This window comes from Macrotis lagotis, chromosome 6 (genome assembly GCF_037893015.1).
Source record: "Macrotis lagotis isolate mMagLag1 chromosome 6, bilby.v1.9.chrom.fasta, whole genome shotgun sequence".
Lineage (NCBI taxonomy): Eukaryota > Metazoa > Chordata > Mammalia > Peramelemorphia > Peramelidae > Macrotis > Macrotis lagotis.
The window spans coordinates 185,894,281-185,916,773 of record NC_133663.1 but is presented as its reverse complement, the minus strand read 5'-3'; the positions used below and the strand labels follow the sequence as shown (position 1 = coordinate 185,916,773).

The 22,493-nt window shown below is 36.2% G+C and overlaps 1 protein-coding gene across 2 annotated transcripts in view; it reads right to left on the bottom strand.

The window, feature by feature from the left end:
* The window catches only part of TMCO3 (transmembrane and coiled-coil domains 3), an 88,408-nt gene that overhangs the window by 36,669 nt on the left and 29,246 nt on the right, over positions 1-22,493 (bottom strand). For both annotated transcript variants that reach the window (XM_074192105.1, XM_074192106.1), the window contains exons 3-6: positions 22,066-22,245; positions 19,763-19,954; positions 18,160-18,288; positions 8,271-8,363 (exon numbers count right to left, since the gene is read on the bottom strand). In XM_074192105.1, coding sequence (XP_074048206.1) covers positions 8,271-8,363; positions 18,160-18,288; positions 19,763-19,954; positions 22,066-22,245 — 594 coding nt within the window. The remainder of the gene's footprint in view (positions 1-8,270; positions 8,364-18,159; positions 18,289-19,762; positions 19,955-22,065; positions 22,246-22,493) is intronic.

Genomic DNA, 22,493 nt, shown 5'->3' with positions numbered 1-22,493 from the left:
GAACTGAACAAGGATAAACTGCTTAATTCAAATAAAGGGAGATGATTCTTGTCTTTCTTGAACTTTGTCATCATCAGGGAGTCTACTTAGGGCCAGGGAGTAGTTCTGTTATGTTTTGGTGATCTTAAAGAAAGCTAGAATGGGAAGGGAAGAAGAATGAATTAGGGGAATGAAAGGAAGAGGAAAGTTATAGAGGATTATTTTACAAAGCATGAAAATAGAAGTCCACATAAACAAGGGATGGAGTGACAACTGGCACTTGGACCTACTCTCATCTGAAATGGTCAGAAAATGGAAGAATACACAGATACAAAGACTCACACGCAGAGCTGGGACGCAAAAATACATTTCACTCAACAGGGAAATGTTTGTCCTTCATTTTTGAAGAAGACCATCAAGGGGTGATGCCATGACAAGCACCTTAATGGGATTTGAGTGAGGAGGTGCTGTGCTCAGTCACCAGCCTCACTTTCTCCTCCAGAGTCACGTGGATCCAGTGGCCAGATATGAATCAGGACAACTAGAGATGGCCCTGGATGTGAGGCAGTCAAGGGCTAAGTGACTTGCCCAAGGTCACACAGCTGGTAAGTGGCAAGTGTCTGAGGCTGGATTGGAATTCTTGTCCTCCTAAATCGAAGGGCTAGTGCTCTATCTACTGAGACACCTAGCTGCCCACTCAACAGGGAAGTAGAAAGGGGAGAAAGTGTAATTAGAGGGAAAGTAGATTTGGGAAGGGATTAATCTCAAGGAAACTCTAAAGATGTTCAAAAATATTTATAATATTTTTTTTTTTAGTTTTTGCAAGGCAATGGGGTTAAGTGGCTTGCCCAAGGCCACACAGGTAGGTAATTATTAAGTGTCTGAGGCCAGATTTGAACTCAGGTACCTGACTCCAAAGCCAGTGCTCTATCTACTGTGCCACCTAGCCGCCCCTTATTTGTAACTTTTTTGCTGGGACCAAGAAGAGGAGACTGAGGAGATACCCATCAATTAGGGAACAGCTAAACAAGTGATGGAATATCATTTTGTGCTGTAACAAATGATGAAGAGTATGTTTTCAGAGATAACTGAGGAGACACATAAACTGGAGAATAATTTATGGTACAATAATACTGTAAAGATGAAACTTTGTTTTTTGTTTATTTTTGTAATGCAATGGGGTTAAGTGACTTGCCCAAGGTCACAGAACCAGGAAATTATTAAGTTTCTGAGTCCAGATTTGAACTCAGGTACTCCTGACTTCAGGGTTGGTGCTCTATCCACTCCAGCATCTAGTTGCCCCAATGATGAAAATTTGAAAAACTAAGAACTGTGTTAAGTTTAATGATCAACTGTGATTCCAGAGGACTAAGATGAAATATGCCACCTATTCTCTTTTAGAGGGAGATTAAAGAATGAATACAGAATGTAAGTTTTTTCTTTCTTTTTTAAATTTATTTACACATTACTCAAATAGCCTTTTTTATTTATTTATACGTTACTAAAATAGTCTTGTAAGACTAATAATGTAAGAGTAAGCATAAGCTCCCTGCCCTATAAAAATAGAAAAATCTCACACACAAAAAAAAAAGGAAAAGAAAGAAAAAAAAAAGATTGTACTTCAATCTGTGTTCAGATACTATCAGCACTGTCTCTGGGGTAGGTTGCATTCTTTATCATATGTCCAGCAGAGAAGTTGCTTCCAAAATTTTCCCCACAGTTGCTATTACTGATTTTATTTCCCTCCTTCCCATTTATTCTATTTTCTCTCTCTTTCACTTTGTCCCTCCTTAAAATTTTGCAGTGGGGCAGTCCAGTGGCGAGTAGACAGAACACTGGCCCTGGAGCCAGGAGGACTCAAGCCCAAATTCCACCCCTGACCACCAACAACCTCCCATCTATGTGGTCCCCAACTCCACCACCTTGCAAAAAAAACAAAGTGTGTTGTAACTGACTACTCTTTCCTTTATCACTTATAGCCCCCATCCTCTCCTCCTATTCCCTTCTCCCACCCCTTTCCTTCTCTTTCCTTTTGGGTAAGAGATTTTTATATCTTATTAACAGTATATGTTGTTTCCTCTCTGAGTCATTTTTGATGAGAATGAAGGCTCCCTCATTCCCCCTCACCTTCCCCCCTTCCACTCCATTGCAAAAGCTTTTTCATGAAATATCTTACTCCATTCTACTTCTCCTTTCCCAATTTCCCAATACAATCCCTTTTCACCCACTGACTCCATCTTTATAATATTTTGCACCTTTCATATTCAGCTCTCTCTTGTGTCCTGTCTGAATAGGCTCCTTCTTTCACTGCTTTACTAATTGAGATGGTTCATTTGAGTTATCAGTTATCTTCTTCCCATGTAGGAATACAAGCAGCTCAACATCATCAAGTCCTTCATAATTTGCCCTTCCCCTCCACTCTCTCTATGCTCACCTGAGTCCTGTACTTGGAGATCAAATTTTCTGTTCAGCTCTGGTTATTTCAACAGAAAAATAGGAAATTCCCCTATTTCATTGAACGTCCATCTTTTCTCCTAGAGGAGGATGTTCAGTTTTGCTGAGTAGTTCATTCTCAGTTGCATTCCAAGATCTTTTGCCTTCTGGAATATCATATTCCAAGTCCTAGGATCCCTTAATGTAGATGCTGCCAGATCCTGTGTAATCCTAACTGTAGTGCCATGATATTTGAATTATTTCCTCATACTGTTTGTAATATTTTCTCTTTGACTTGCGAGTTCTTGAATTTGGCTAGAATATGCCTGGGGGTTAATTTTTTTGGATCTCTTTCAGGAGGTGATCAGTGGATTCTCTCAATGTCTATTTTATCCTCTGCTTCTAGGTTATCAGGACAATTTTCCTATAGACATTCTTTAAAAATGTAGTTAAGGCTCTTTTCCTGATCATGACTTTTGGGGAGCTCAATAATTTTTAAATTATCTCTCCTGGATTTTTTTTTCTAGGTCAGTTGTTTTTCCAATGTGATAGTTCACATTTTGTTCTAGTTTTTCATTCTTTTGGTTTTGTTTTATGGTTTCTTCCAAAGAGCTTTCTTATTTCCTTTTCCATCTGTCCAATTCTGGTTTTTAAGGTAATCTCCTCATTAACTTTTTTTTTAGGTTTTTGCAAGGCAAATGGGGTTAAGTGACTTGCCCAAGGCCACACAGCTAGGTAATTATTAAGTGTCTGAAGCTGGATCTGAACTCAGGTACTCCTGACTCCAGGGCCAGTGCTTTATCCACTGCACCACCTAACTGCCCCCCTCATTAACTTTGTGGACTGCTTTTTCCATTTGACTTAAATTGGTTTTTATAACATGTTGTTTTCTTCATCATTGTTTTGTATCTCCTTGACTAAACTGCTGACTTGGTTTTCATGTTTTTCCTGCATTGCTCTCATTTCTCTTCCCAATTTTTCCTCTACCTCCCTTATTTGATTTTCAAAATCTTTTCTGAGCTCTTCCATTGCCTGAGCCCAACTCCTACTTTTGTTGGAGGCTCTGAATACAGAAGCTTAGCCTTTGTCATCTTCTAAGTATGTGTTTCGGCCCCAGCAAGTGGTCAGATTATTTTTTCTCTTTTTACTCATTCCCCTAATCCATGGTTTTGATGTGCTTCCCAAGATTTTGAGTGTTATTAATACACTCCTGCAAGGACCTCAGTTCCTTCATTGTCTTATGAGAGGCTCTGACTGCTCTCTTGCTTGTGCTCTGGTTTGTGGATGGCCACAAGCATTGCCCTCTGCCCTGGAGCTGTAAGGAAGGTCCCTGCCCTATGGCAATGGGGGACCCCAGACTGTAGCCAGGATCTGAATATGGACAAAGTCCAGCCCCAGGGATAACAGAGAGACCTTGACAGCCTCCCCTAACCCCCTTACCTTCTGTGGACTGATTAATCTGGAAACAATGGTTGGGTGGTTCCCTGCTGGGTGGCTCTGCAGGCCTGCCTCCATTACTGGAAAGGGCCTATGTTGAGGGCCATGGCTGCACTGGGGGCCACTCTGGCCTGGGTTCTATGCTCATTCTGACAGAATTTTCCCCTGCTGATTTCAAAATTGTTTGGTGATACCTGGGTTGGGAAGTCTGGATACTGCTTCTGCTGCCCCGAGCTGGTGCCCCCAGGGTCCCAGGCACCAGTGGGGTGTTCCTGGAAGACAGTTCATTCACAATGGCACAGCAGGACCCCGGCTGCACTGCTTAGCCTTCTGGCTCTGATGGAATAGAGAACAGAGCCTTCCTATGGATCTTCAAGTTACCTCCGGCTGGAGAATTGTTTCACTGGGTCTTTCTGTGGGTTCTGTCTCTCCAAAATTTAGTTAGAGTCATAATTTTAAGGTTTTTGGAATATTTTGGAAGAGAGCTTCTGATTCTCTCTTTTTTAAAAATTTTAATTTAACTTTTATTTTTGGCCATGGGGTTAAGCAACTTGTCCAAAGTCACACAACCAGGCAATTATTAAGTATTTGAGGCCAGATTTGAACTCAGGTCCTCCTGACTCCAGGACCAGTGCTCTATCTACTGTATTACCGAGCTGTCCTAGAGATTCTCAAAGAGGAAATTTGTTTTGCTTTATTATCTATGTTTGTGGGTTTTTTCCTTCTATTGGGTGGTGGGGTTGGAAGGAAGAAAAGGTAGATTCTGGAGCAATTTGTTGAGAAATAGGAGAGAATGGAATATGCATGTAGAGGACAAGGGTTTGTCTTACTAAGAAGGGCCACCTCTTCATTTGAGTCAGGGTTGAAGTAAAAGATAGTTGGGGGGAAGTCTCTGAATTATGTGAGATGAGGAGGAGGGAGAGGGAAGTGTTACTGGCAGATGGCATAAATTTTCTTCAGTGAATATGAAATATGAACAAAAATGTTCTCATTTGAAGGGTGGAGTTGGAGAACCATTAGAGGTTTGAGAAAGGATGAAACGGTTTGGAAAAGCCACTGAGAGTGGGAAAGTGAGCTAATCTGAGAGGTGTAAAAAGATTGCCTTGCAGCAATGACTTACTTGAGGTTATGCAACATAAATTGGTACAATTCAGCACAATTTCATAATTTTCTCCAGTTTCATTCAGCAGCACACACACATAGGAGGGAGGGCAGCAGTGGGAAGGAATGATACAAGGCTGAGGTTTGATAGGGTATTGTTGGTGATATGCTAAAGGGGCAAGGGACTCGAGAGAAGATTATACGAAGTTAAATTGGTTCATTACGGGGTCAAAATGATGAAGGGAAGATAGTGTAGCTAGGGCAGGGATGATAAATCTGAGAAAGAACTGAAAGGCTTAGGAACTGTGGAAATCACATGGAGAATGAAGAATAGAGTTTAGAGTTGAAAGTCAGGGCAGGTAGGTGGCGCAGCGGGATAGAGCACAAGCCCTGAAGTCAAGAGTACCTGAGTTCAAATCCGAGCTCAGACATTTAATAATTACCTAGCTGTGTGGCCTTCACCAAGCCACCATTGCCTTGCAAAAAACTTAAAAAAAAAATCTAAAAAGAAGATTGCAAAGAGTTGCACGTCAGAAGCAGATTATGACCAGATAAGGAATTTCCATTTAAGAACAAAGAAATGATGCATTTTGGGATAATGGCAAGGTCATAGTAAGACCGTCTTTGTGTGTGGCTGAGGAATGATGGAGTAGGTCATGTGAAGTGAGTAACTTCAGGAACTAAGAATTAGGATATTTGAGGGAGTCTCAATATGTATGATGAAGTCAAGAATTGAGGAGGAGAGATAGATTGTGAGTCTTACACCGAACACAGAAGAAAGAAGGGGAACGTCTGTAAGACAACAGTTAACAGAATTTTGATCAGGTGTGAGATATGTTTTGAATGAGCCATGATGAAGAAAAGATGCAATGGTAGTGGAGAAAAGACCTGGAAGTGACTATGGGAAAGAAGTAGTATTCCAACTCGTCCATCTCAACCAGTGAGGGAAAAGTATAGCTAATGCTGGAAAGGGAGGTCAGGAGGAAGCCAGGTTCAGAGAGCCAGGAGATGGAAAGAGTGGGAAGGGAAAAGAATGGGAAAGCAAATCAACTTGGCAGCATTATAGATAATTGCAATTGGATTGGAAAGAGGAAAGGCTTGATTGAGGACAGGAGATCATTTACAAAGTTATTGAAACAGTCAAGATTAAAGATGATAATGGTGGTAGTTTCAATAGAAAGTAGAGGGTGTTGCAGAAGTGAGGTATTATAGAAGTACAATCAATAAGGTAAGATAACAAATTGGATTTGGCAAGTGAGGGAACTGTGTGATGATCAGGTATTGATAGATTTAGCTACTCTGAACAATACAGTGATGAAAAATAATTCTAAAAAACTTGTGATGGGAGCCGCTAGGTAGCACAGTGGATAGAGTACTGGCCCTGGAGTCAGTAGTACCTGAGTTCAAATCTGGCCTCAGACACTTAATTACCTAGCTGTGTGGCCTTGGGCAAACCACTTAACCCCATTTGCCTTGAAAAAACCTAAAAAAAAAAACCTGTAATGGAAAATGCCATCCACATTCAAAAGAACTATGGAGTGTGAATGCAGATCAAAGCATACTATTTTCACTTAAATTTTTTGTTTTTGTTTTTGTTCTGATTTTTAGGGAGAGAAAAAAAACTCAAAACTTTACAAAAATGAATGTAGGGGGTAGCTAGATAGTGCAGTGGATAACGTACCGGCATGAGAGTCAAGAGGACCTGAGTTCAAATGTGACCTCAGACACTTATTAAGTGCCTGGCTGTGTGACCTTGGGCAAGTCACAATCCCATTGCTTTAAAAAAATAAAATTTTTTTAAAAATGAATGTTGAAAATTATTTTTATAGTTTTACTATTTTACTATTAAGAGAAAAAATGAGTTTCAAGGCAAAAAAAATTTAAACCAGGATAACTGAATGGTGGTGCTTCAACATAAATAAGAAAGTTAGGAAAGGGATGGATTATGGGATAAGGAATGAAGAAAAGAGATTAAGAGCCTTGTTCCTGATATCCTGAGTTTGAGGTACCTAAAGAAAATCATTAGAAAAACATCCAGTAGGTAGTTGATTGAGATGGGATCAAATTTCCAGGAGAGACTAGGGACTGGAAGTTATCTGGATAGAGGTGAATACTGAACCTATGGCAGCTGATGAAAGCACAGAGAATGTAAAAAAAGAGAACAGAATCCAGGTAGAACATTTTGATATATCCACAAATCCAGGGCAGAACAAAAATGGTGATACATCAAAGGAACCTGAAGAGAGACCAGACAAGCAAAGAAGAAAGAAGAGAAGTAAGGTAATAAAGATCCAGAAAGTAGAGAGTATTCAGGAGGAAAGAGCAGTCAATAATATCATATTTTGCTTCCAAAGAATTATGGCTATCTGAAAGTGATATGGAATCCCTTGGAAGGTAGTAGATTCCCCTTAATTTTATCTCGTTAAGGATTCTTGTTCAGTTACTGATTAGTCTAGATAGCCTTTGAGGTCTCATCTGATCTTGAAATTCTGTTATTGTGATTTATTCAATTTATTTATTTTACATGTAAGGAAACAAACTAAAAAATGAAACTAGCTTGCTGCAGGCCTCACAGATGTTATTAAGTGGCAAAGTCCCAATCTGAATCCTAGTATTCTATCTTCAGATTTAGTATGGTTTCCAATAAATACATCACATCACCTACAGATAGTAATAGCAATAAGATGTAGTTGAGATGAAGAAAACATTATTAGATATTAGCAGAATCAGAATGTCAGCACTTTAAAGACAAAAATACAATCTTTAAAGTAGCAGCTTTTAATTTATTGCCAACTTAATTTCATTTCCATTGCTAAAGAACACAGTACTAAAGGAATATTTCTTAGAGTGGGCTAGTTAGAAGAGAGTAATCCCTCCTTTTAAAATTTTATAACTCCTCAGATTCATAGTCTTAATTACTATTCACTTTTTAAATACTTTATGATCATGTTATATATTCTGAAATTACTCACAGGGGTATATGCCATTTAGAATTTTATTTCCATTTGTAAAATAATTTCTCAACTTTTGAAAGTTCAAATATTCAATATTGACTATATTATTGCTCAGTCACTATCTGAAGTCTGATCCATTTAAATTTCTAGATCTCATTTACATACAATTTCTTCCATTGGGATGTGATTTCCTCTCAATGTTAAGAGCTGTTTAAAGCAACTAAAACCACTTGATTATATAGTTTGAAGTATTTCACAGTTCTACAGTGAAAAGTTTTAAATAGTCAAGGGGATGAATGGTTCCAAAACACTGTCCTAAGGTATTTCAGGTACACAATATGATCTAGATAGCAAATTTTCAAATACCTTTCTCAACTTTTCTGGGGAAAATTCCAAGCCAACAAGAAACAGAGTAAAGAACACACCAAATTCTCCTAATGTCTCCACTTGCACAATAGACTGTAAGACAAAAATATAAAAATATCATATAAATTATGATAAATATATGAATATAAATATATGTACATATTTAAATATAATTAATACATGAATCACATGTGATTGTATTAACATATAATAAATGAAAATGAACCTATATTTAAAAGTTTATTACTGGTTGATCTAATGACCCTGTCATATTACTATGATAAAATATTAAGAGAGATGAAGTTCCCAGTAAAAGCAAGTCTCCCTTATTTGAGATAAATTCTTTTCAAGAACTAAAACTGTTAGTAAATATAAATATAGTAAATACATAACTGATAGCCAAGTAGTTTACTTCCAAATGTATTTTAACAAATATTAGAAATAAATTAAACATTTTGAACAAAAAGAACATAAAATACACTTTTAACTTGGGATTTCTAAAAAAAAAAATTCTTAAAATTGAAAAGCATTTTTGAAACTGCTTAGAAATATAGCTAAATAAAAATGTTTTTACAAATTCATGAATGTAATCTAAATCAAACTTATTGACATCATGAGGATTTTTATAAAGGAAAACCACTGAGATTTACATTATCACTGCAAAAGGAATTGATACTCTTTCCCTGTTTTCTCTCAATCAAGTGACACCAAAAATATAATCAGAACATAAGGTGTGCTTTTGACCAGGAAGGAATGATCAAGATTAATCCCTTTTCTACCAGGCAAACTTTCAAAACCTTGAAGGCAATTCTGTTTTTAATTGTTATCTAACAGGTCTCAATAACTAAACTCCCTCTCTCACTAAGGATTGAAAAGAGTTAAGTAAATTCATTTAATAGGTTAATTGTGACTGATATAATACACAACCCTTTTCCCCTCTATAATGATTTTTTTTATTGTTGCATGAACTTACTATTACTATAAATATATAAACAGACAAAAATATAACCAGACTATAACATATAATGTAGTATATTGTACACTTTCAGGCTGAGCAAATTTAAACAAAGTACTGGCACCAAAACTGAAGAGGAAAGGTCTATAATGGCTTGATGGGAAAAAAAGGGGGAGCAGTGTGCAAGAAGGAGAAAGCCAGACTGTGTCTATGAGCAGCCGCCAAGACAGGAAAGATGAGGGCTAGGGAAAATCCTGGGGTATTGTGGAGAAAGCATTGTGCACAAAGTAGCCTGTCTCCAGAGGCAGGAAAGAGCCATGAGATGAAGCCACATGACAAAATTCACAAGTGACAATTACAGGGGAAAAAAATGTCTTCAGTACACAACTCTACTCAGTTTGTCCCACTTGTGCAAAGACAAGGCAATCAAGCCAAGGTTTCTGGACAAAACTAAATGCATCAATGAGGATAGAGGAAAAAAAATTGCCTATTCATCGACAACACACACACACACACACACACACACACACACACAGCCACCTCCAGGAGCCAGTTATTCTGGTTTATAATTAATTTTTAAGAGGAAGGGAGGATTAAGTACTTTAATAATTAGATACTAACATCATTCATTGTTTTTTGGTTTTTTATATTTTTATTCACAGTTATAATCATTGTGTATGCTCTGTTGCTTCATTTTGAGCAACTTCAGATGAATCTTATGATGTTTCTCTTAATTCCTCATATTTTCACATCTTTTGTAGCAGGAACAATAAAATTGCATTCTTATAACAGTTTGTTCATTCCTGCATCACTGAACACAAATTTCATTTCTAGCTTTTTTGTTATCACAAGTACCACTATTGTTATAAATATTTTGGAAGGAATTGAGCAGTGATTATCTGGAATGATAATTCAAAACAGTATTTTATTTTTGTTCAAGATTCCTATGTTAACCAAAAAAGGCTCAGTGACCTATGACAGTTTGGACATATCTTGTCTCTCTAAGCCAGAAATGGCTTGAGTATTTAAAAAATGCCAAATTAAATTAATTAGCTTTTTGTATCAAGTTTCAAAGATTGCAAATCACTCTACACAAGAGATCTCATAGAATCTCCACAACAACCCTATGAGGACTGTGCTATTATTATGCCCATTTTACAGATAAGGAAACTGGAGCTAAGAGAATTTGAGTGACTTGCTAGGGTCAATATGACCACTAAGTTATAGACAGACTAAGTGTCTAAGATAGGATTCAAACTCCTGAATCATTTCCTGGCAGACTTATTCCTAAAAAAAAACAGATAATATTTTTTTTCTTATAGCTAAATATTCCTATGCCTGACAAAAAAGTCAATATAGGCCTAGGGTTACTTCTCTTCAAAAAACTTCCATGGTCATATAACTAGAAGTGAGAGAACTTTTACACCCTTATAGAAAAATTATTCAGAGCATAAAATACCTCCTAACTGAATGTCTACAGCAGCTTTGTATAGTCTATTATATATGGTAAATCTTAGTCTTATATGACTAAAGTCAGAAACAAAGTTAAATTTCAGCCCTGCCAGATCAACAGCAATCCAAGGAGGAGAAAGGATCTCTGAGAGCAAAGAAGGCTATCCTAAGACCTGTGAGCCTGGTTAGAAGGATGTTTTCCCTCCACTTATCTTAGTGTCCAAGAAGTAAACTGTATGGGACTAGTGGCCCAGTTTGTAAGAGAGGAAGGTTATTTCTTGAGAGCTGTCCTGATAATAATTAAAACAGTATGAATATTTCAAAGGAGGAAGGGAATTGGTTATGCCTTCAATGTCAGTGGATCCTTAGCAACAGGAAAAAAGCAATTTTCCAATTCATAAATATTCAAAGGATATGAACAGCAGTTTTTAGAGGAAGTCTAAACAGCAATAAAGCAATAGTCATGTGAATATAAATTATTTAAATCACTAATTAGAGAAAAATATATTAAAACAACTTTGAGGTACCACCTCCATCCATCAGTGGGGCTAACATGATAAAAAAAAGGAAAATTAGCAAGTGTTGGAGGGGTTATGGGAAAATAGGTACACTAATGCATTGTTGATGGACCTGTAAACTAGTTCAACCAATCTGGCAGATAATTTTGAATTATGCTCAAAAGGCTATTGGAACTGCATACCTGTCAGCCTGGAGATATTGCTATTAGGTCTATAATCCAAAGAGATCAAAGAAATAGGGATAGGACTCATTTGCACAAGATTATCTGTAGCAAACCAAATAACTGAAAATTGATTGGATGTCTATGGCTAAACAAGTTGTAGTATATGGTGATGGGTTTCTATTGTGATCTAAAAAATAATGTTAAGAGAGTTTCTGAAAAACTTGGGGAGACTTGTACAAACTGATGCAAAGTGACATGAGCAGAATCAGGTGAATCATTTATATAGCAGCAACAATACTGTAACCAAGTTTGAAAGACGATGATACAATGATCAACCACAATTCTGAAGGACTCATGATGAAACATTGTCCACCTCCAGATAAAGAACTGGTAGACTTGGAAGGCAAACTGAAGTTTATTTTCTTTTTTTCCTTTTTTTCTTGGGAACCTAGCTAATAGAGAAATTTGTTTTGCATGACGACACAGATTTGTATTTTGTGCTTTTTGGTTTTTCTCAATGTGAGACAGGACGAGGAGAGAATTTACATCTGAAAATAAAATTAAGGGGAAAAATAAACAAAGATAGAGAACTCTGTGCTCTAAAATAAAAAGATCATGTTCCTTGCTGTAAGGGTAGAGCTGAAATTGGACTTGCTACAAGGTCTTGCCTTAAGGGTAGAGGTGAAATCAAGGTTCTATTGGTCAGTGAGTTTTGAGAACAAATCAGTAATGCCAATAAGGTCAGTATTGAGTGTCCAACTTGGGAAAAACTGGAGGATCCTCACATTGGAGAACAGAACATAAAAAACTGTCTCAACAGCCAAGATTTCTATCTCATCCACTAGGAAAATGAATCATGCCAATTTTGGCCAAATTCTTGGACAAAAAGGACTTGGCTAAAGTTTTTTGTGTATGTGTTTTCCCCAAAGGATTCTTTCATCTTTAGCTTTCAATCTAAATTAAGACTTTACTTAATGGATTTTTGGTTGGGAATAAATATTTCTAGCAATGGAAATGTTTGTTTTCTGTGAGTCAGTATTGATACCAGTTCAATAAAAAGTGCTCATTTTTTTAATAGAGCTGAAAGTAGGTTAAAAACATTGTCTTCAGTGATCCCAAAAGTATAGAAAGAAAAAGTTCTGTAGTTTGAAGTTTCTTCAACGAAATGTTATCTAGGTTTAAGAATCATTTAAGAAGCAGGTTTTTTTCTTTTAACTTTTCATTTAAGCTTGGAAAATAATGTAGGTTGCTGAAATTGTGTCTAGCAATTAAGTAGTCACAAGGGAAACTGCTAAAATACTTTTATAACCAGATTACTATTAACCACAAAAGTAGCTGCTAAAAACCAGGGCCTTCAATACTACATTCCATTATACTTTTGCTTTTACAGACTCTTTTTTTAATTTTTATTTTTTTTTTAAGACAATGGGGTTAAGTGACTAGCCCAAAGTCACACACCTAGGCAATTATTAAGCATCTGAGGCCAGATTTGAATTCAGGTCCTCCTGACTCCAGGGCCTAGCTTTTACAGAATCTTAAGCAAAGAACAGAGTAACTCTGCGAGTAACCTCTCCCCTGACCAAACAGGAGAATGTGCCAGGGTAAAGTGATTGTGACTTTATAATAGTGTCCCTCACTGCCAGGAAAAAAACAATAATAACTGTACATTTATTCTTGATGAATACCCTTCTGAAAAGAATTATGAAAATTTAACTGAGAATGTGAGATGTATTGGGTGAAATAATCAGCTACATTTAGTGATATGTATCTTTACCTGTCACATCCTTAATATGTGGCTACAAATGTATTTAAGAAAGTGTTTCCCTGCAGTTTATGACCAAGGAAGAGATGGAGAACATCACTAAAAACAAACTAGATGATTTTGATTACATTAAATTAAAAAGATTTTGCACAGACAAAACCACTGTAACCAAAATCAAAAGAAATATAGTAAAATGGGAAACAATCTTTACAACTAGTATTTCTGATAAAGGACTCATTTCTAAAATATACAGAGAACTGACTCAAATTTTTAAAAAAAACAAGCCATTCCCCAATTGGCAAATGGTCAAAGGATATGCAAAGACAATTTACAGGTGAGGAAATCAAAACGATCCATAGTCATATGAAAAATTGCTCTAAATCATTACTTATTAGAGAAATACAAATTAAAGCTTCTCTGAGGTACTACCTCACACCTCTCAGACTGGCCAATATGACCAGAAAGAAAGGACAATGATCAATGTTAGAAGGGATGTGGGAAATCAATGTTAGAAGGGATGTGAAAATCTGGGACACTAATACATTGTTGATGGAGCTGTAAACTCATCCAACCTTTCTGGAGAGCAATTTGGAATTATGCCCAAAGGGCAACAAAAATGTGCATACCCTTTGATCCAGCAATACCACTGCTGGGTCTATACCCTGAAGAGATGATCAAAAAGGGTAGAAACATCACTTGTACAAAAACAGCAGCCCTTTTTGTGGTGGCAAAGAATTGGAAATCAAGTAAATATCCATAAATTGGGGAATGGCTTAACAAACTATGGTATATATATGTCATGGAACATTATTGTTCTATCAGACCACAGACCATATTTTAGTCCAACTTCCTCATTTTACAGATAAGGAAACTGAAGTTCAGAGAGCCTAAGGAGCTTGTATAAGGTCCTACAAGTAAGAGGCAGAGAGAGGATTTGAAATGAGGTTGTCCGACTCCCAACTTTCCACTAGACCTACTGCTCATTCACAATCACTTGTCAGACTTTTGGGCTCTCAGATCCCTAAACTTAATTCACCTCCACTCTTCTCCCTATGATGGCACAGAAAGCTCTGGTAGCCATGCCAGAGCTTTTGGAAGGGTTTCAGGATTCACTGATGGCACCATCTGCGGAATGAAAGCCCAAAGGAAGGAGGTGAAGGTGAAGAGATTAGCTATGCAATTGGTGGTAGCATGACTGTCCTTTCTGAATGTAAACAGTTCACACCTGGGTTAATTCTACATGGCAGGATATAGTGATCAGAATGGGAAGGGGTCAGGAGCCATAAGGTCAATGCTTAGGCCTTGATCTGACCCTGATGAAGGTTAAAGTCCTTTCAGCACCTCTCCTGGGTAGGTGGGGGGGGGGGGACAGGCAAAGAAGGAGGTAGAAAATCTTACAATTCATTCTGCCTAGAGATTTATAATTATCTATTTATGTAAAAATAAAAGGTGGAGGACAAGGAAACTGACTTGCTGTCAAAAGAGTAGTAATGCTGCCAAAGTGCTCTGAGGGAAAAAAAGGCTTCCCAAAGTACTGCTGTCAGTGCTTGGTAGGGATGTGGCCTTGGGCTGGCTGAACTGCCCCATGTTGGGGCATTCTACACAGCAATGGAAATCAAGGGACTGGCTCGAACTGGCAGCTGGGGAGCACTTCACTCTGCAATGGGCTTTCATGTCAATCATCTCATCACACCCTCACTATGTCCTATGAAAACACTAAACGGGAGTTGTGTGTCTAAGGTTGCAGATGCATTAGCAGAGCTGGGAATAAAACCTCATTCTTTCCCTATCCCTGGTCATGTCCAGCTTAGTGCGACTTGAGAACTCTGAGTATGCCTCCTGATGCCCATTCCTCTACTGAACACAAAAGGACTTCTCAAATGTGCTCTCATCAGGCTGTATTCAGACTGGCTCCCAAGATGGAAGTGAAGTGGGAAAAGAAAATCACTAAATAAGTTCAGTTCTGCTGAGACTCGTGTCACAGAAATGCCTTCTCAAATAGACATGCTCCCCATCTCAAAAAAATGGTGAAGAGAATTCTACTAATGGAAGATTTTGCCTCTAGGGATTTTTTTTTTTTTTTGCTTTGCATTTGAAAGTCATTTCAGATACAAGGAAGAGAGGCAGAGAAGATTGTGACACAAAGGTGGGTGGAATGCCTCCACATCCTCCTTTAACTTAAGGAAGAACCCCAATTTTCACCAGTTCCTGTTCTGAAAACAGGTGAACCCTTTCTGGAAAGTCTTCTGTGCATACTTATCTCTCGGAGAAAAGCAGGTGAATTGCTGCCCCACATTTTCCTTCTCTTCAGACTCAAAGCTGATCTCTCCCTGTTGCTATAAGGTGTTACTGTAAGCTTTTGTGATCACTTTAGCACTCTTCCTTGATCAAGACACACTTGCCCCTGATTGAAGGGGTTTTCACTAGCTGTGCTCCAGGCCTGAACTGCCTTCCTTCCTCTTCCCTGACTTCTAGCTTCCATGTCCCAGTTAAAGTCCCATTTTCTAAGAGAAGCCTTTCCTGATCTCTCTCTCTTAGTGCTAGCTCATTACTGCCAATTTACAGAGGTATTTACCTTTTTGTCTGCTCCATTAGTCTTTTTTTTTTTTTAAAGATTTTATCCTCCATTAGTCTTTGAGCTCCTTGAGAGCAGGGGCTCTCATTTGCCCTTCCTCCTATTCCTATACTTCACACAGGCTGTGGCACAAGGTATTCACTGACTGACCTTGCTCATTCCTCAGGAGTGGCCAGGCAGTTCAAAGACTCTAGAGTCCCTTCTGGCCTCTGGTCAGAAAGTCGAGCTGCTCACTAGGCACATCCATGTGAGTGGTCTCTTGAAAGTCTGAGCCTGAACTCAGGGACTCCAAGCAGTCCAACCTGTTCTGGGGGAGCCCAGTTACATCACAGTGGACTTTCTAAACTTGACAGTCATTTAGTAGCAGTATGTTCAAATTTTTAAAATGAAGAAATAGCTGTTGCAGTACAAGATTTGTTGGACTCAACAGCAACAAAAAAGAAAGCATACTCTGGAGATGAGTTATAGAAATATTGGAAGAACTGGTCTATGGATTCAAATATGCATTAACTACAGCTAAGGGGATCAGATTGCTTATTTGCCAGATGACCAACAGAATAATGTTCTTTTAAGTCTGACAGCCTTGATCCCAAGCAGCTTTGTTAATCAGCATAGCCCTCTGGGTATTTCATATGAGTAAAGGATTAGCTAGAGATTCAATTATATTTAAAAATGGGAACTTCTTCCACTGAATAGCTTTCTATACCTCAATTCAAGGAAATGATCCAACTCTGTTATGGCACTTGGCATAATTCTATAGCCTTGTCATTTCACCATTTTGCTGCATTCATCATATTAAGGCAAAAACAGAGAACTCCATATTTTGGATCAATTAAAATAATGTATTATGCTAACTAACTGATACAAAAATCAAGACCTAAAATAATCAAAGATTATACTTTGAAAAAACTGCAAATAACACAAAAAGGAGGAATTGTGTAAATATATTTAAGAAGAATTAGAATTTTAAGAATATTTTTTTAGGTTTCTTTTTTTTTTTTTGGAAGGCAAATGGGTTAAGTGGCTTGCCCAAGGCTGGACAGCTAGGTAATTATTACGTGTCTGAGGCTGGATTTGAACTCAGGTACTCCTGACTCCCGGCCAGTGCTCTATCCACTGTGCCACCTAGCCGCCCCTAATTTTAAGAATATTTTAAAGGACAAAGGAAATTCTTGTATCAATTTATGTACCCTATCCTTCTGCCATTAAAATCCACCTTTTCAGTACAAGAAATACTATTAATAAATACTATTTAAATCTAAACTATCTAATTTTGATCTTTTGTATGAGGAAACAGATTAAAGATAGAAACTGAAAACTGACCAAAGAATTTTTAGTCTTCTTTATCCTTTGAAGGTCTGCTATTCCATTCCAAAGGATTTTTTTTAAGATTTTTTTTTTGCAAGGCAAATGTGGTTAAGTGGCTTGCCCAAGGCCACACAGCTAAGTAATTATTAAATGTCTGAGACCAGATTTGAACCCAGGTACTCCTGACTCCAAGGCTGGTGCTTTATCCACTACGCCACCTTAGCTGCCCCCATTCCAAAGGATTTTATTATTCCAAGGAGATTTTTGATATTGCACTCTAGGAGGAGACCCAGGGATTTCTAGAAGGGAATGGTTTAGGAAGGAATGAAATGGTTACCTAGTTATTCAACTATTCTGCAATATCCATCCCAAATGGTATTCTTACATGTCATGATTTTCTTCTTTGAGAGTCTTTTAAAAATTTTCTAAAAGGGCAGCTAGGTGGTGCAACGAATAGAGCACCAGCCCTGAAGTCAGAGGGACTTGAGTTCAAATCTAGCCTCAGACACTTAATAATTACCTAGCTGTATGACCTTGGGCAAAGCCTTGCAAAAAAACTAAAAAACAAAACACAAAAAAATAACAGTTGTTATTGGGACAGACATTTCCATGACAGAAATGGATTATATATTAAATTAATATTAAATAATATAAAATCATTTAGTAAACTTGTGTCTACTAAAATATGAACAGGTTGTCTATTCCAAGAGAATATAAAAATAAGTACCTGGAATGTAAAGACTATTTCTTTCCTGTGTCTTTGTAAAAAAATATAATACAGAGATATTTAGCATAAGCAACAGAAGCATTTTTAGTCTATTTATTAGATAATTTAAAAAAGAACATGATTATTTTTTCTATCCTGATTTTCAATGCAATTATAATTGAGAGTTTACTTTAAATAAATGTATACTAAAAAAATAACTATTTTGAAATTTCTAAATCAGATCTAATTAAAAAAAAAAACAAACTACAGAATTGGGTGATTTGACCACTAAGAACATTAGGATGACTTCTGAATAAAACAGTAATAAAATTGTTTAAGGGAAACTACTTAATGAGTTTAAATGCAAATTCTTTTTTGGTATTTAATCATCTCTTACATATCTTTTCAAATCAATTAACTATTGAAATCAACATAAACGTTATTCTTACCTTAATACTGTTTAGTCCTGAGGGTCCCAGTAATACACCACAAATAATGTAACCAAACATTGTTGGCAATCCTATCATTGTACACAGCCATCCACATGGTAAAGATAACATTCCTATGGTTACAATGTCCTAAAAAAGAATATAATAAAAAAATTTAGTTGAAAGTATGACCCTTCTAAACACTTTCCCTGGTATTGTTCCCCTGATATTATAATACAAATATAAGGAGGCAGTTGTATATATATATTTTTTAGTTTTTAGTTTTTGCAAGGCAATGGGGTTAAGTGGCTTGCCCAAAGCCACACAGCTAAGTAATTATTAAGTGTCTGAGGCCGGATTTGAACTCAGAGACTCCTGACTCTAGGGCCGGTGCTCTATACACTGCACCACCTAGCCACCCCAAGTTTATATTTATTTAAAGTTTATTATTTCCAGTATGAGAGTTAAGAATTTAAAGAAAAAACATTTCCATCATATACCTAATGTTTCTCATACCTTCCAGTCAAATGCCTTCACCTAACAAGCAGTCAGAAGATATTCCAAATGTGGGAAACCACAGATCTTTTTCTTCTCTAACCCTCACCAAACAGCAGACTCCTCATCTCTAGTGAATGCTTCTCTACTATGCTTCCCATGATTCAACTCTCATTCTTAGATTCTCTAATCCTCTTGGTTAGTGATCATACACTCTTGTCACTGCTCCCAAATATCCTCAGAGCTTTGCCATTTGCTTACTTTCCATCTAATTTGTCCTCTTCTACACTTCCTTGAGCTCCAGTCTTGTCTTAGCATTACTCTTTTGGACATCCTAAAGTGGATACATTGTAGACATTTGGTACTTATAGGAAAAGGAGATTGGAGGGAACAGTACTTAAGTGATATAAGATAAAGAGGAAGTCCTCTTTGTGAATGAATGGCCTTAATATTTTCATTGATATAACAACTGAGTCCTTAAGAGAAGGGACATAATGGGCAACTTGAAGAGATATGAGAAGGTATGAAACAATTACTGGGATAAGTTAGAGAATGATCTGGTTAAAGAGGTATAAAGAACTGTCAATGTGAGATGAAATATTAATTTGTCATAATATAATACAAGTTATATTAAATAGTTACTCTTTCATTTACCCCAGGCATTATGCTAAGCTAATATTAAACCAAAAATAACAGAACTTATGCCTCCAATGAACTTATATTCTACTGGATATGATTGCTATCAATCTATTTTATGAATTCACAAACTTAGTAATTTGTTATAGAGCTTGAATAACACAAATGTTTTACATCTCAACTTGATTCTTAGATGATTTCAATTATCTGAGGTAAGTCAAAATTTTCAAAAAACAAAATAAATCATTCATCACTTTTTAAGGAGGAAAAGTAGGGTTCAGAAAAAGGATTAAGTATAATGCATTTAATACCTTCAAAGAAAAGTTGGGAATTACTGCTGTATCAGAATTCTCTGCAATAAGAAAATTTCTAATTTTTTTATGTATTGTCTAGATCATGAAGTCCAGCAACTCTAGTATACTTAGGCTAACAAAACTAGAAGTACACAATTGTTAAAAAAAGAAACCACACACACACGTATATAAAATCCTACCTTTATAAAGTGGTGATCTGCTCGAGGAATTGTTGAATCTTTGGGCTTAGTCAATATATACTGATTGTTTTGGGAATCAATTAGCATACTAAGACCCAAATTGTCTTCTACTTCATGTTTTGATATATTTCTTTTAGAATTTGTCTCCTCCTCTTCTACTCTCAAAACTGCCTCAAAATTGACCCCTCTTACCTATAAGAATAAATAAAAGAATGATCAGTATTGCACATTTAAAACTCCTCAGAAAACAAGTTATGATTTTTTCAGATAGAAAATTAACAAAATTGAAATTAAAAATGAAAGATTAATTCCAATATAGCTATTAAGCAAAAATTTAATTATGTTGTAGAAAAATGATTATCCCAACTTATAAGTTGAAAAATGCACCAGCATGAATATTATTAGCTTAATGATTTTTTTACTTTCAGTCTTATCAATCTTACCTTTGATTTTCTAGATTTCTAATTTGATGCTCAATTGGGGATTTTGAATTTGTCCAATTGTTCTTTTTTACCATTTTGTCGATGTATGAATTTAAAGAAATAAATTTCCCTTAAGTACTAGCTTTAGCCAAATCCATAAATTTTGGTATGCAGTCTCACTGTTGTCATTCTCTTTAATGAAATTACCAATTATTTCTATCATTTGTTCTTTGACCCACCTATTCTTTAGGATTTGATTATCTAGTTCTGAACTAATTTTTAATCTATCTTTCCACTGCCCTTTGTTTAATGTAACTCTTATTGCCATTATGATCTGAAAAGAATACATTTAATATTTCAACCTTCTTACATTTGATTTTGAGGTTTCATTACGTCATCAATTTTTTTTGTGCCATGTGTTACTGAGAAAAGGCATATTCCTTTATGTTCCCACTAAGAGAACAGAAGATCTGTCATATTTAAGTTTTCTAATATTATGTTTACCTTCTTAACTTTTTTCTTATTTTTTTGGTTGGATTTATTAAGTTATGAGAAGGTAGACATTATACCACTGGTGCATATGCTTAGTATTGATATTGCTTCACTGTTTACAGTACCTTTTAACAAGATTTAACAAGACTTTCACTCCATAGGTCTATTTTTGCTTTTACTTTGTCTGAGATCAGGATTGCTACCCTTGCTTTTTTTACTTCAATATTCTCTTCTTCTACTTCAGCCAACTACTGTGATGGATCTAGGTGATATATTCAATAAGATTAAAGCTTTTAAAATGTCGTTTTCTTCTCAACTGAAATTATTCAATTTCAAATTTTTTTGTTGCTTTTTACCTTTTCTCCTGATTTTTGCCCTTACTCAGCTAATCAATGACCACCAACATCCAACTGCAAGATTTTTATATCATACATACCTTTCAAGGTCCAAAGTCAATTTTCAGTAGCAGTTTTAGTTTTTAATTGTATCTTAGGGACACTCATGCAACTACAAAGCATGGATTCCTGCTACAGGTATTTACTGAAGCTACATCCTGAGATCTTTCTCCCTTTTTGACAGTACTCTCCCTCTTCTCCTACCCTCCCCCATCTATTCTCCATAGTTTGCTTCTCAGACTATATATATATTTTACATATGTATAATATATATTTTACATATATATATATGTGTGTGTGTGTGTGTATATATATATATATATATATACATATATATATATATATATATATGTGGAATTGAGTCATAGGTCTGATAAGACTAAATGATTAGTTAGTTCTTGTCCTAAGAAGACCAAAATGACATCTATATAAGACTGTAAAAGAAGAGTGGGAAAGAGGAAATGGTCTTTTAATATATATTTTATGATAAGTGAGGCTAACTATGTTTATTGAAAAAGCAACAAATAGGAAGGGAAAGGTAAGAGAATAAGCATTTATATACAATCTACCTACTATATGCTAGGCACTCTAAGTGCTTATGATTTTATCAATGACTGCAAGGTAGGAACTTTTATTATTATCATCCCCATTTTACAGTTGAGGAAATGAGGCTAAAAGGAGGTTAAATGACTTGTCCAGAGACCCACAACTAATTTAAGAGTCTGAAGCTGGATTTGAATGCTGCCTCCTGACTACAGGCTCAGCACTTTCTCCACTGTGCCTTCAAATATCTTAAAGGTGACACATGTTATTCTCTTTGGGAGATCAAGTCAAACAAACATCCTTCTATAGAGGATAGTTAAATTTTCAGAGCAGTATGTTAAACTAGTCTAAATTTGAATGTAAAAAACCACTTGACAATATTTCATTTAATTCAATGTGAAGTTCAGATATGTGAAAAAAATTTATAAATCTTTTCTATCATATTACTTACTGACTTATTGTCATCAAAAGCATGTTCCTCTATTTCTTCCTCTAAACGATCTGCTGCCTTTCTTACATCTTCAAGAATTTCATCAAGCATGGATAGACTTTTGTTCTGATGTTGCATGTTTTTAAGGGCTTCAACTTGATGCTTTTCTGCTGCCAGAAGCTCAACATATTCTGTTTCTTCCTGATCGGTTTTTAGAAAATTAAAAATGAGATTTAAAATAACATCAACAATAAAAACTGAGACAATGACTTGTTCATAACAGTTTAAATCATTTTCCCAGAATTGAAAAGGAATTAATCACATTGACTTAGTTTTACTGAGAGTTCAAATTTTAGACATTCAACAACTGTCTTTTTATTTTTAAGGTTTTTGCAAGGCAAAAGGGGTTAAGTGGCTTGTCCAAGGCCACACAGATAGGTAATTATTAA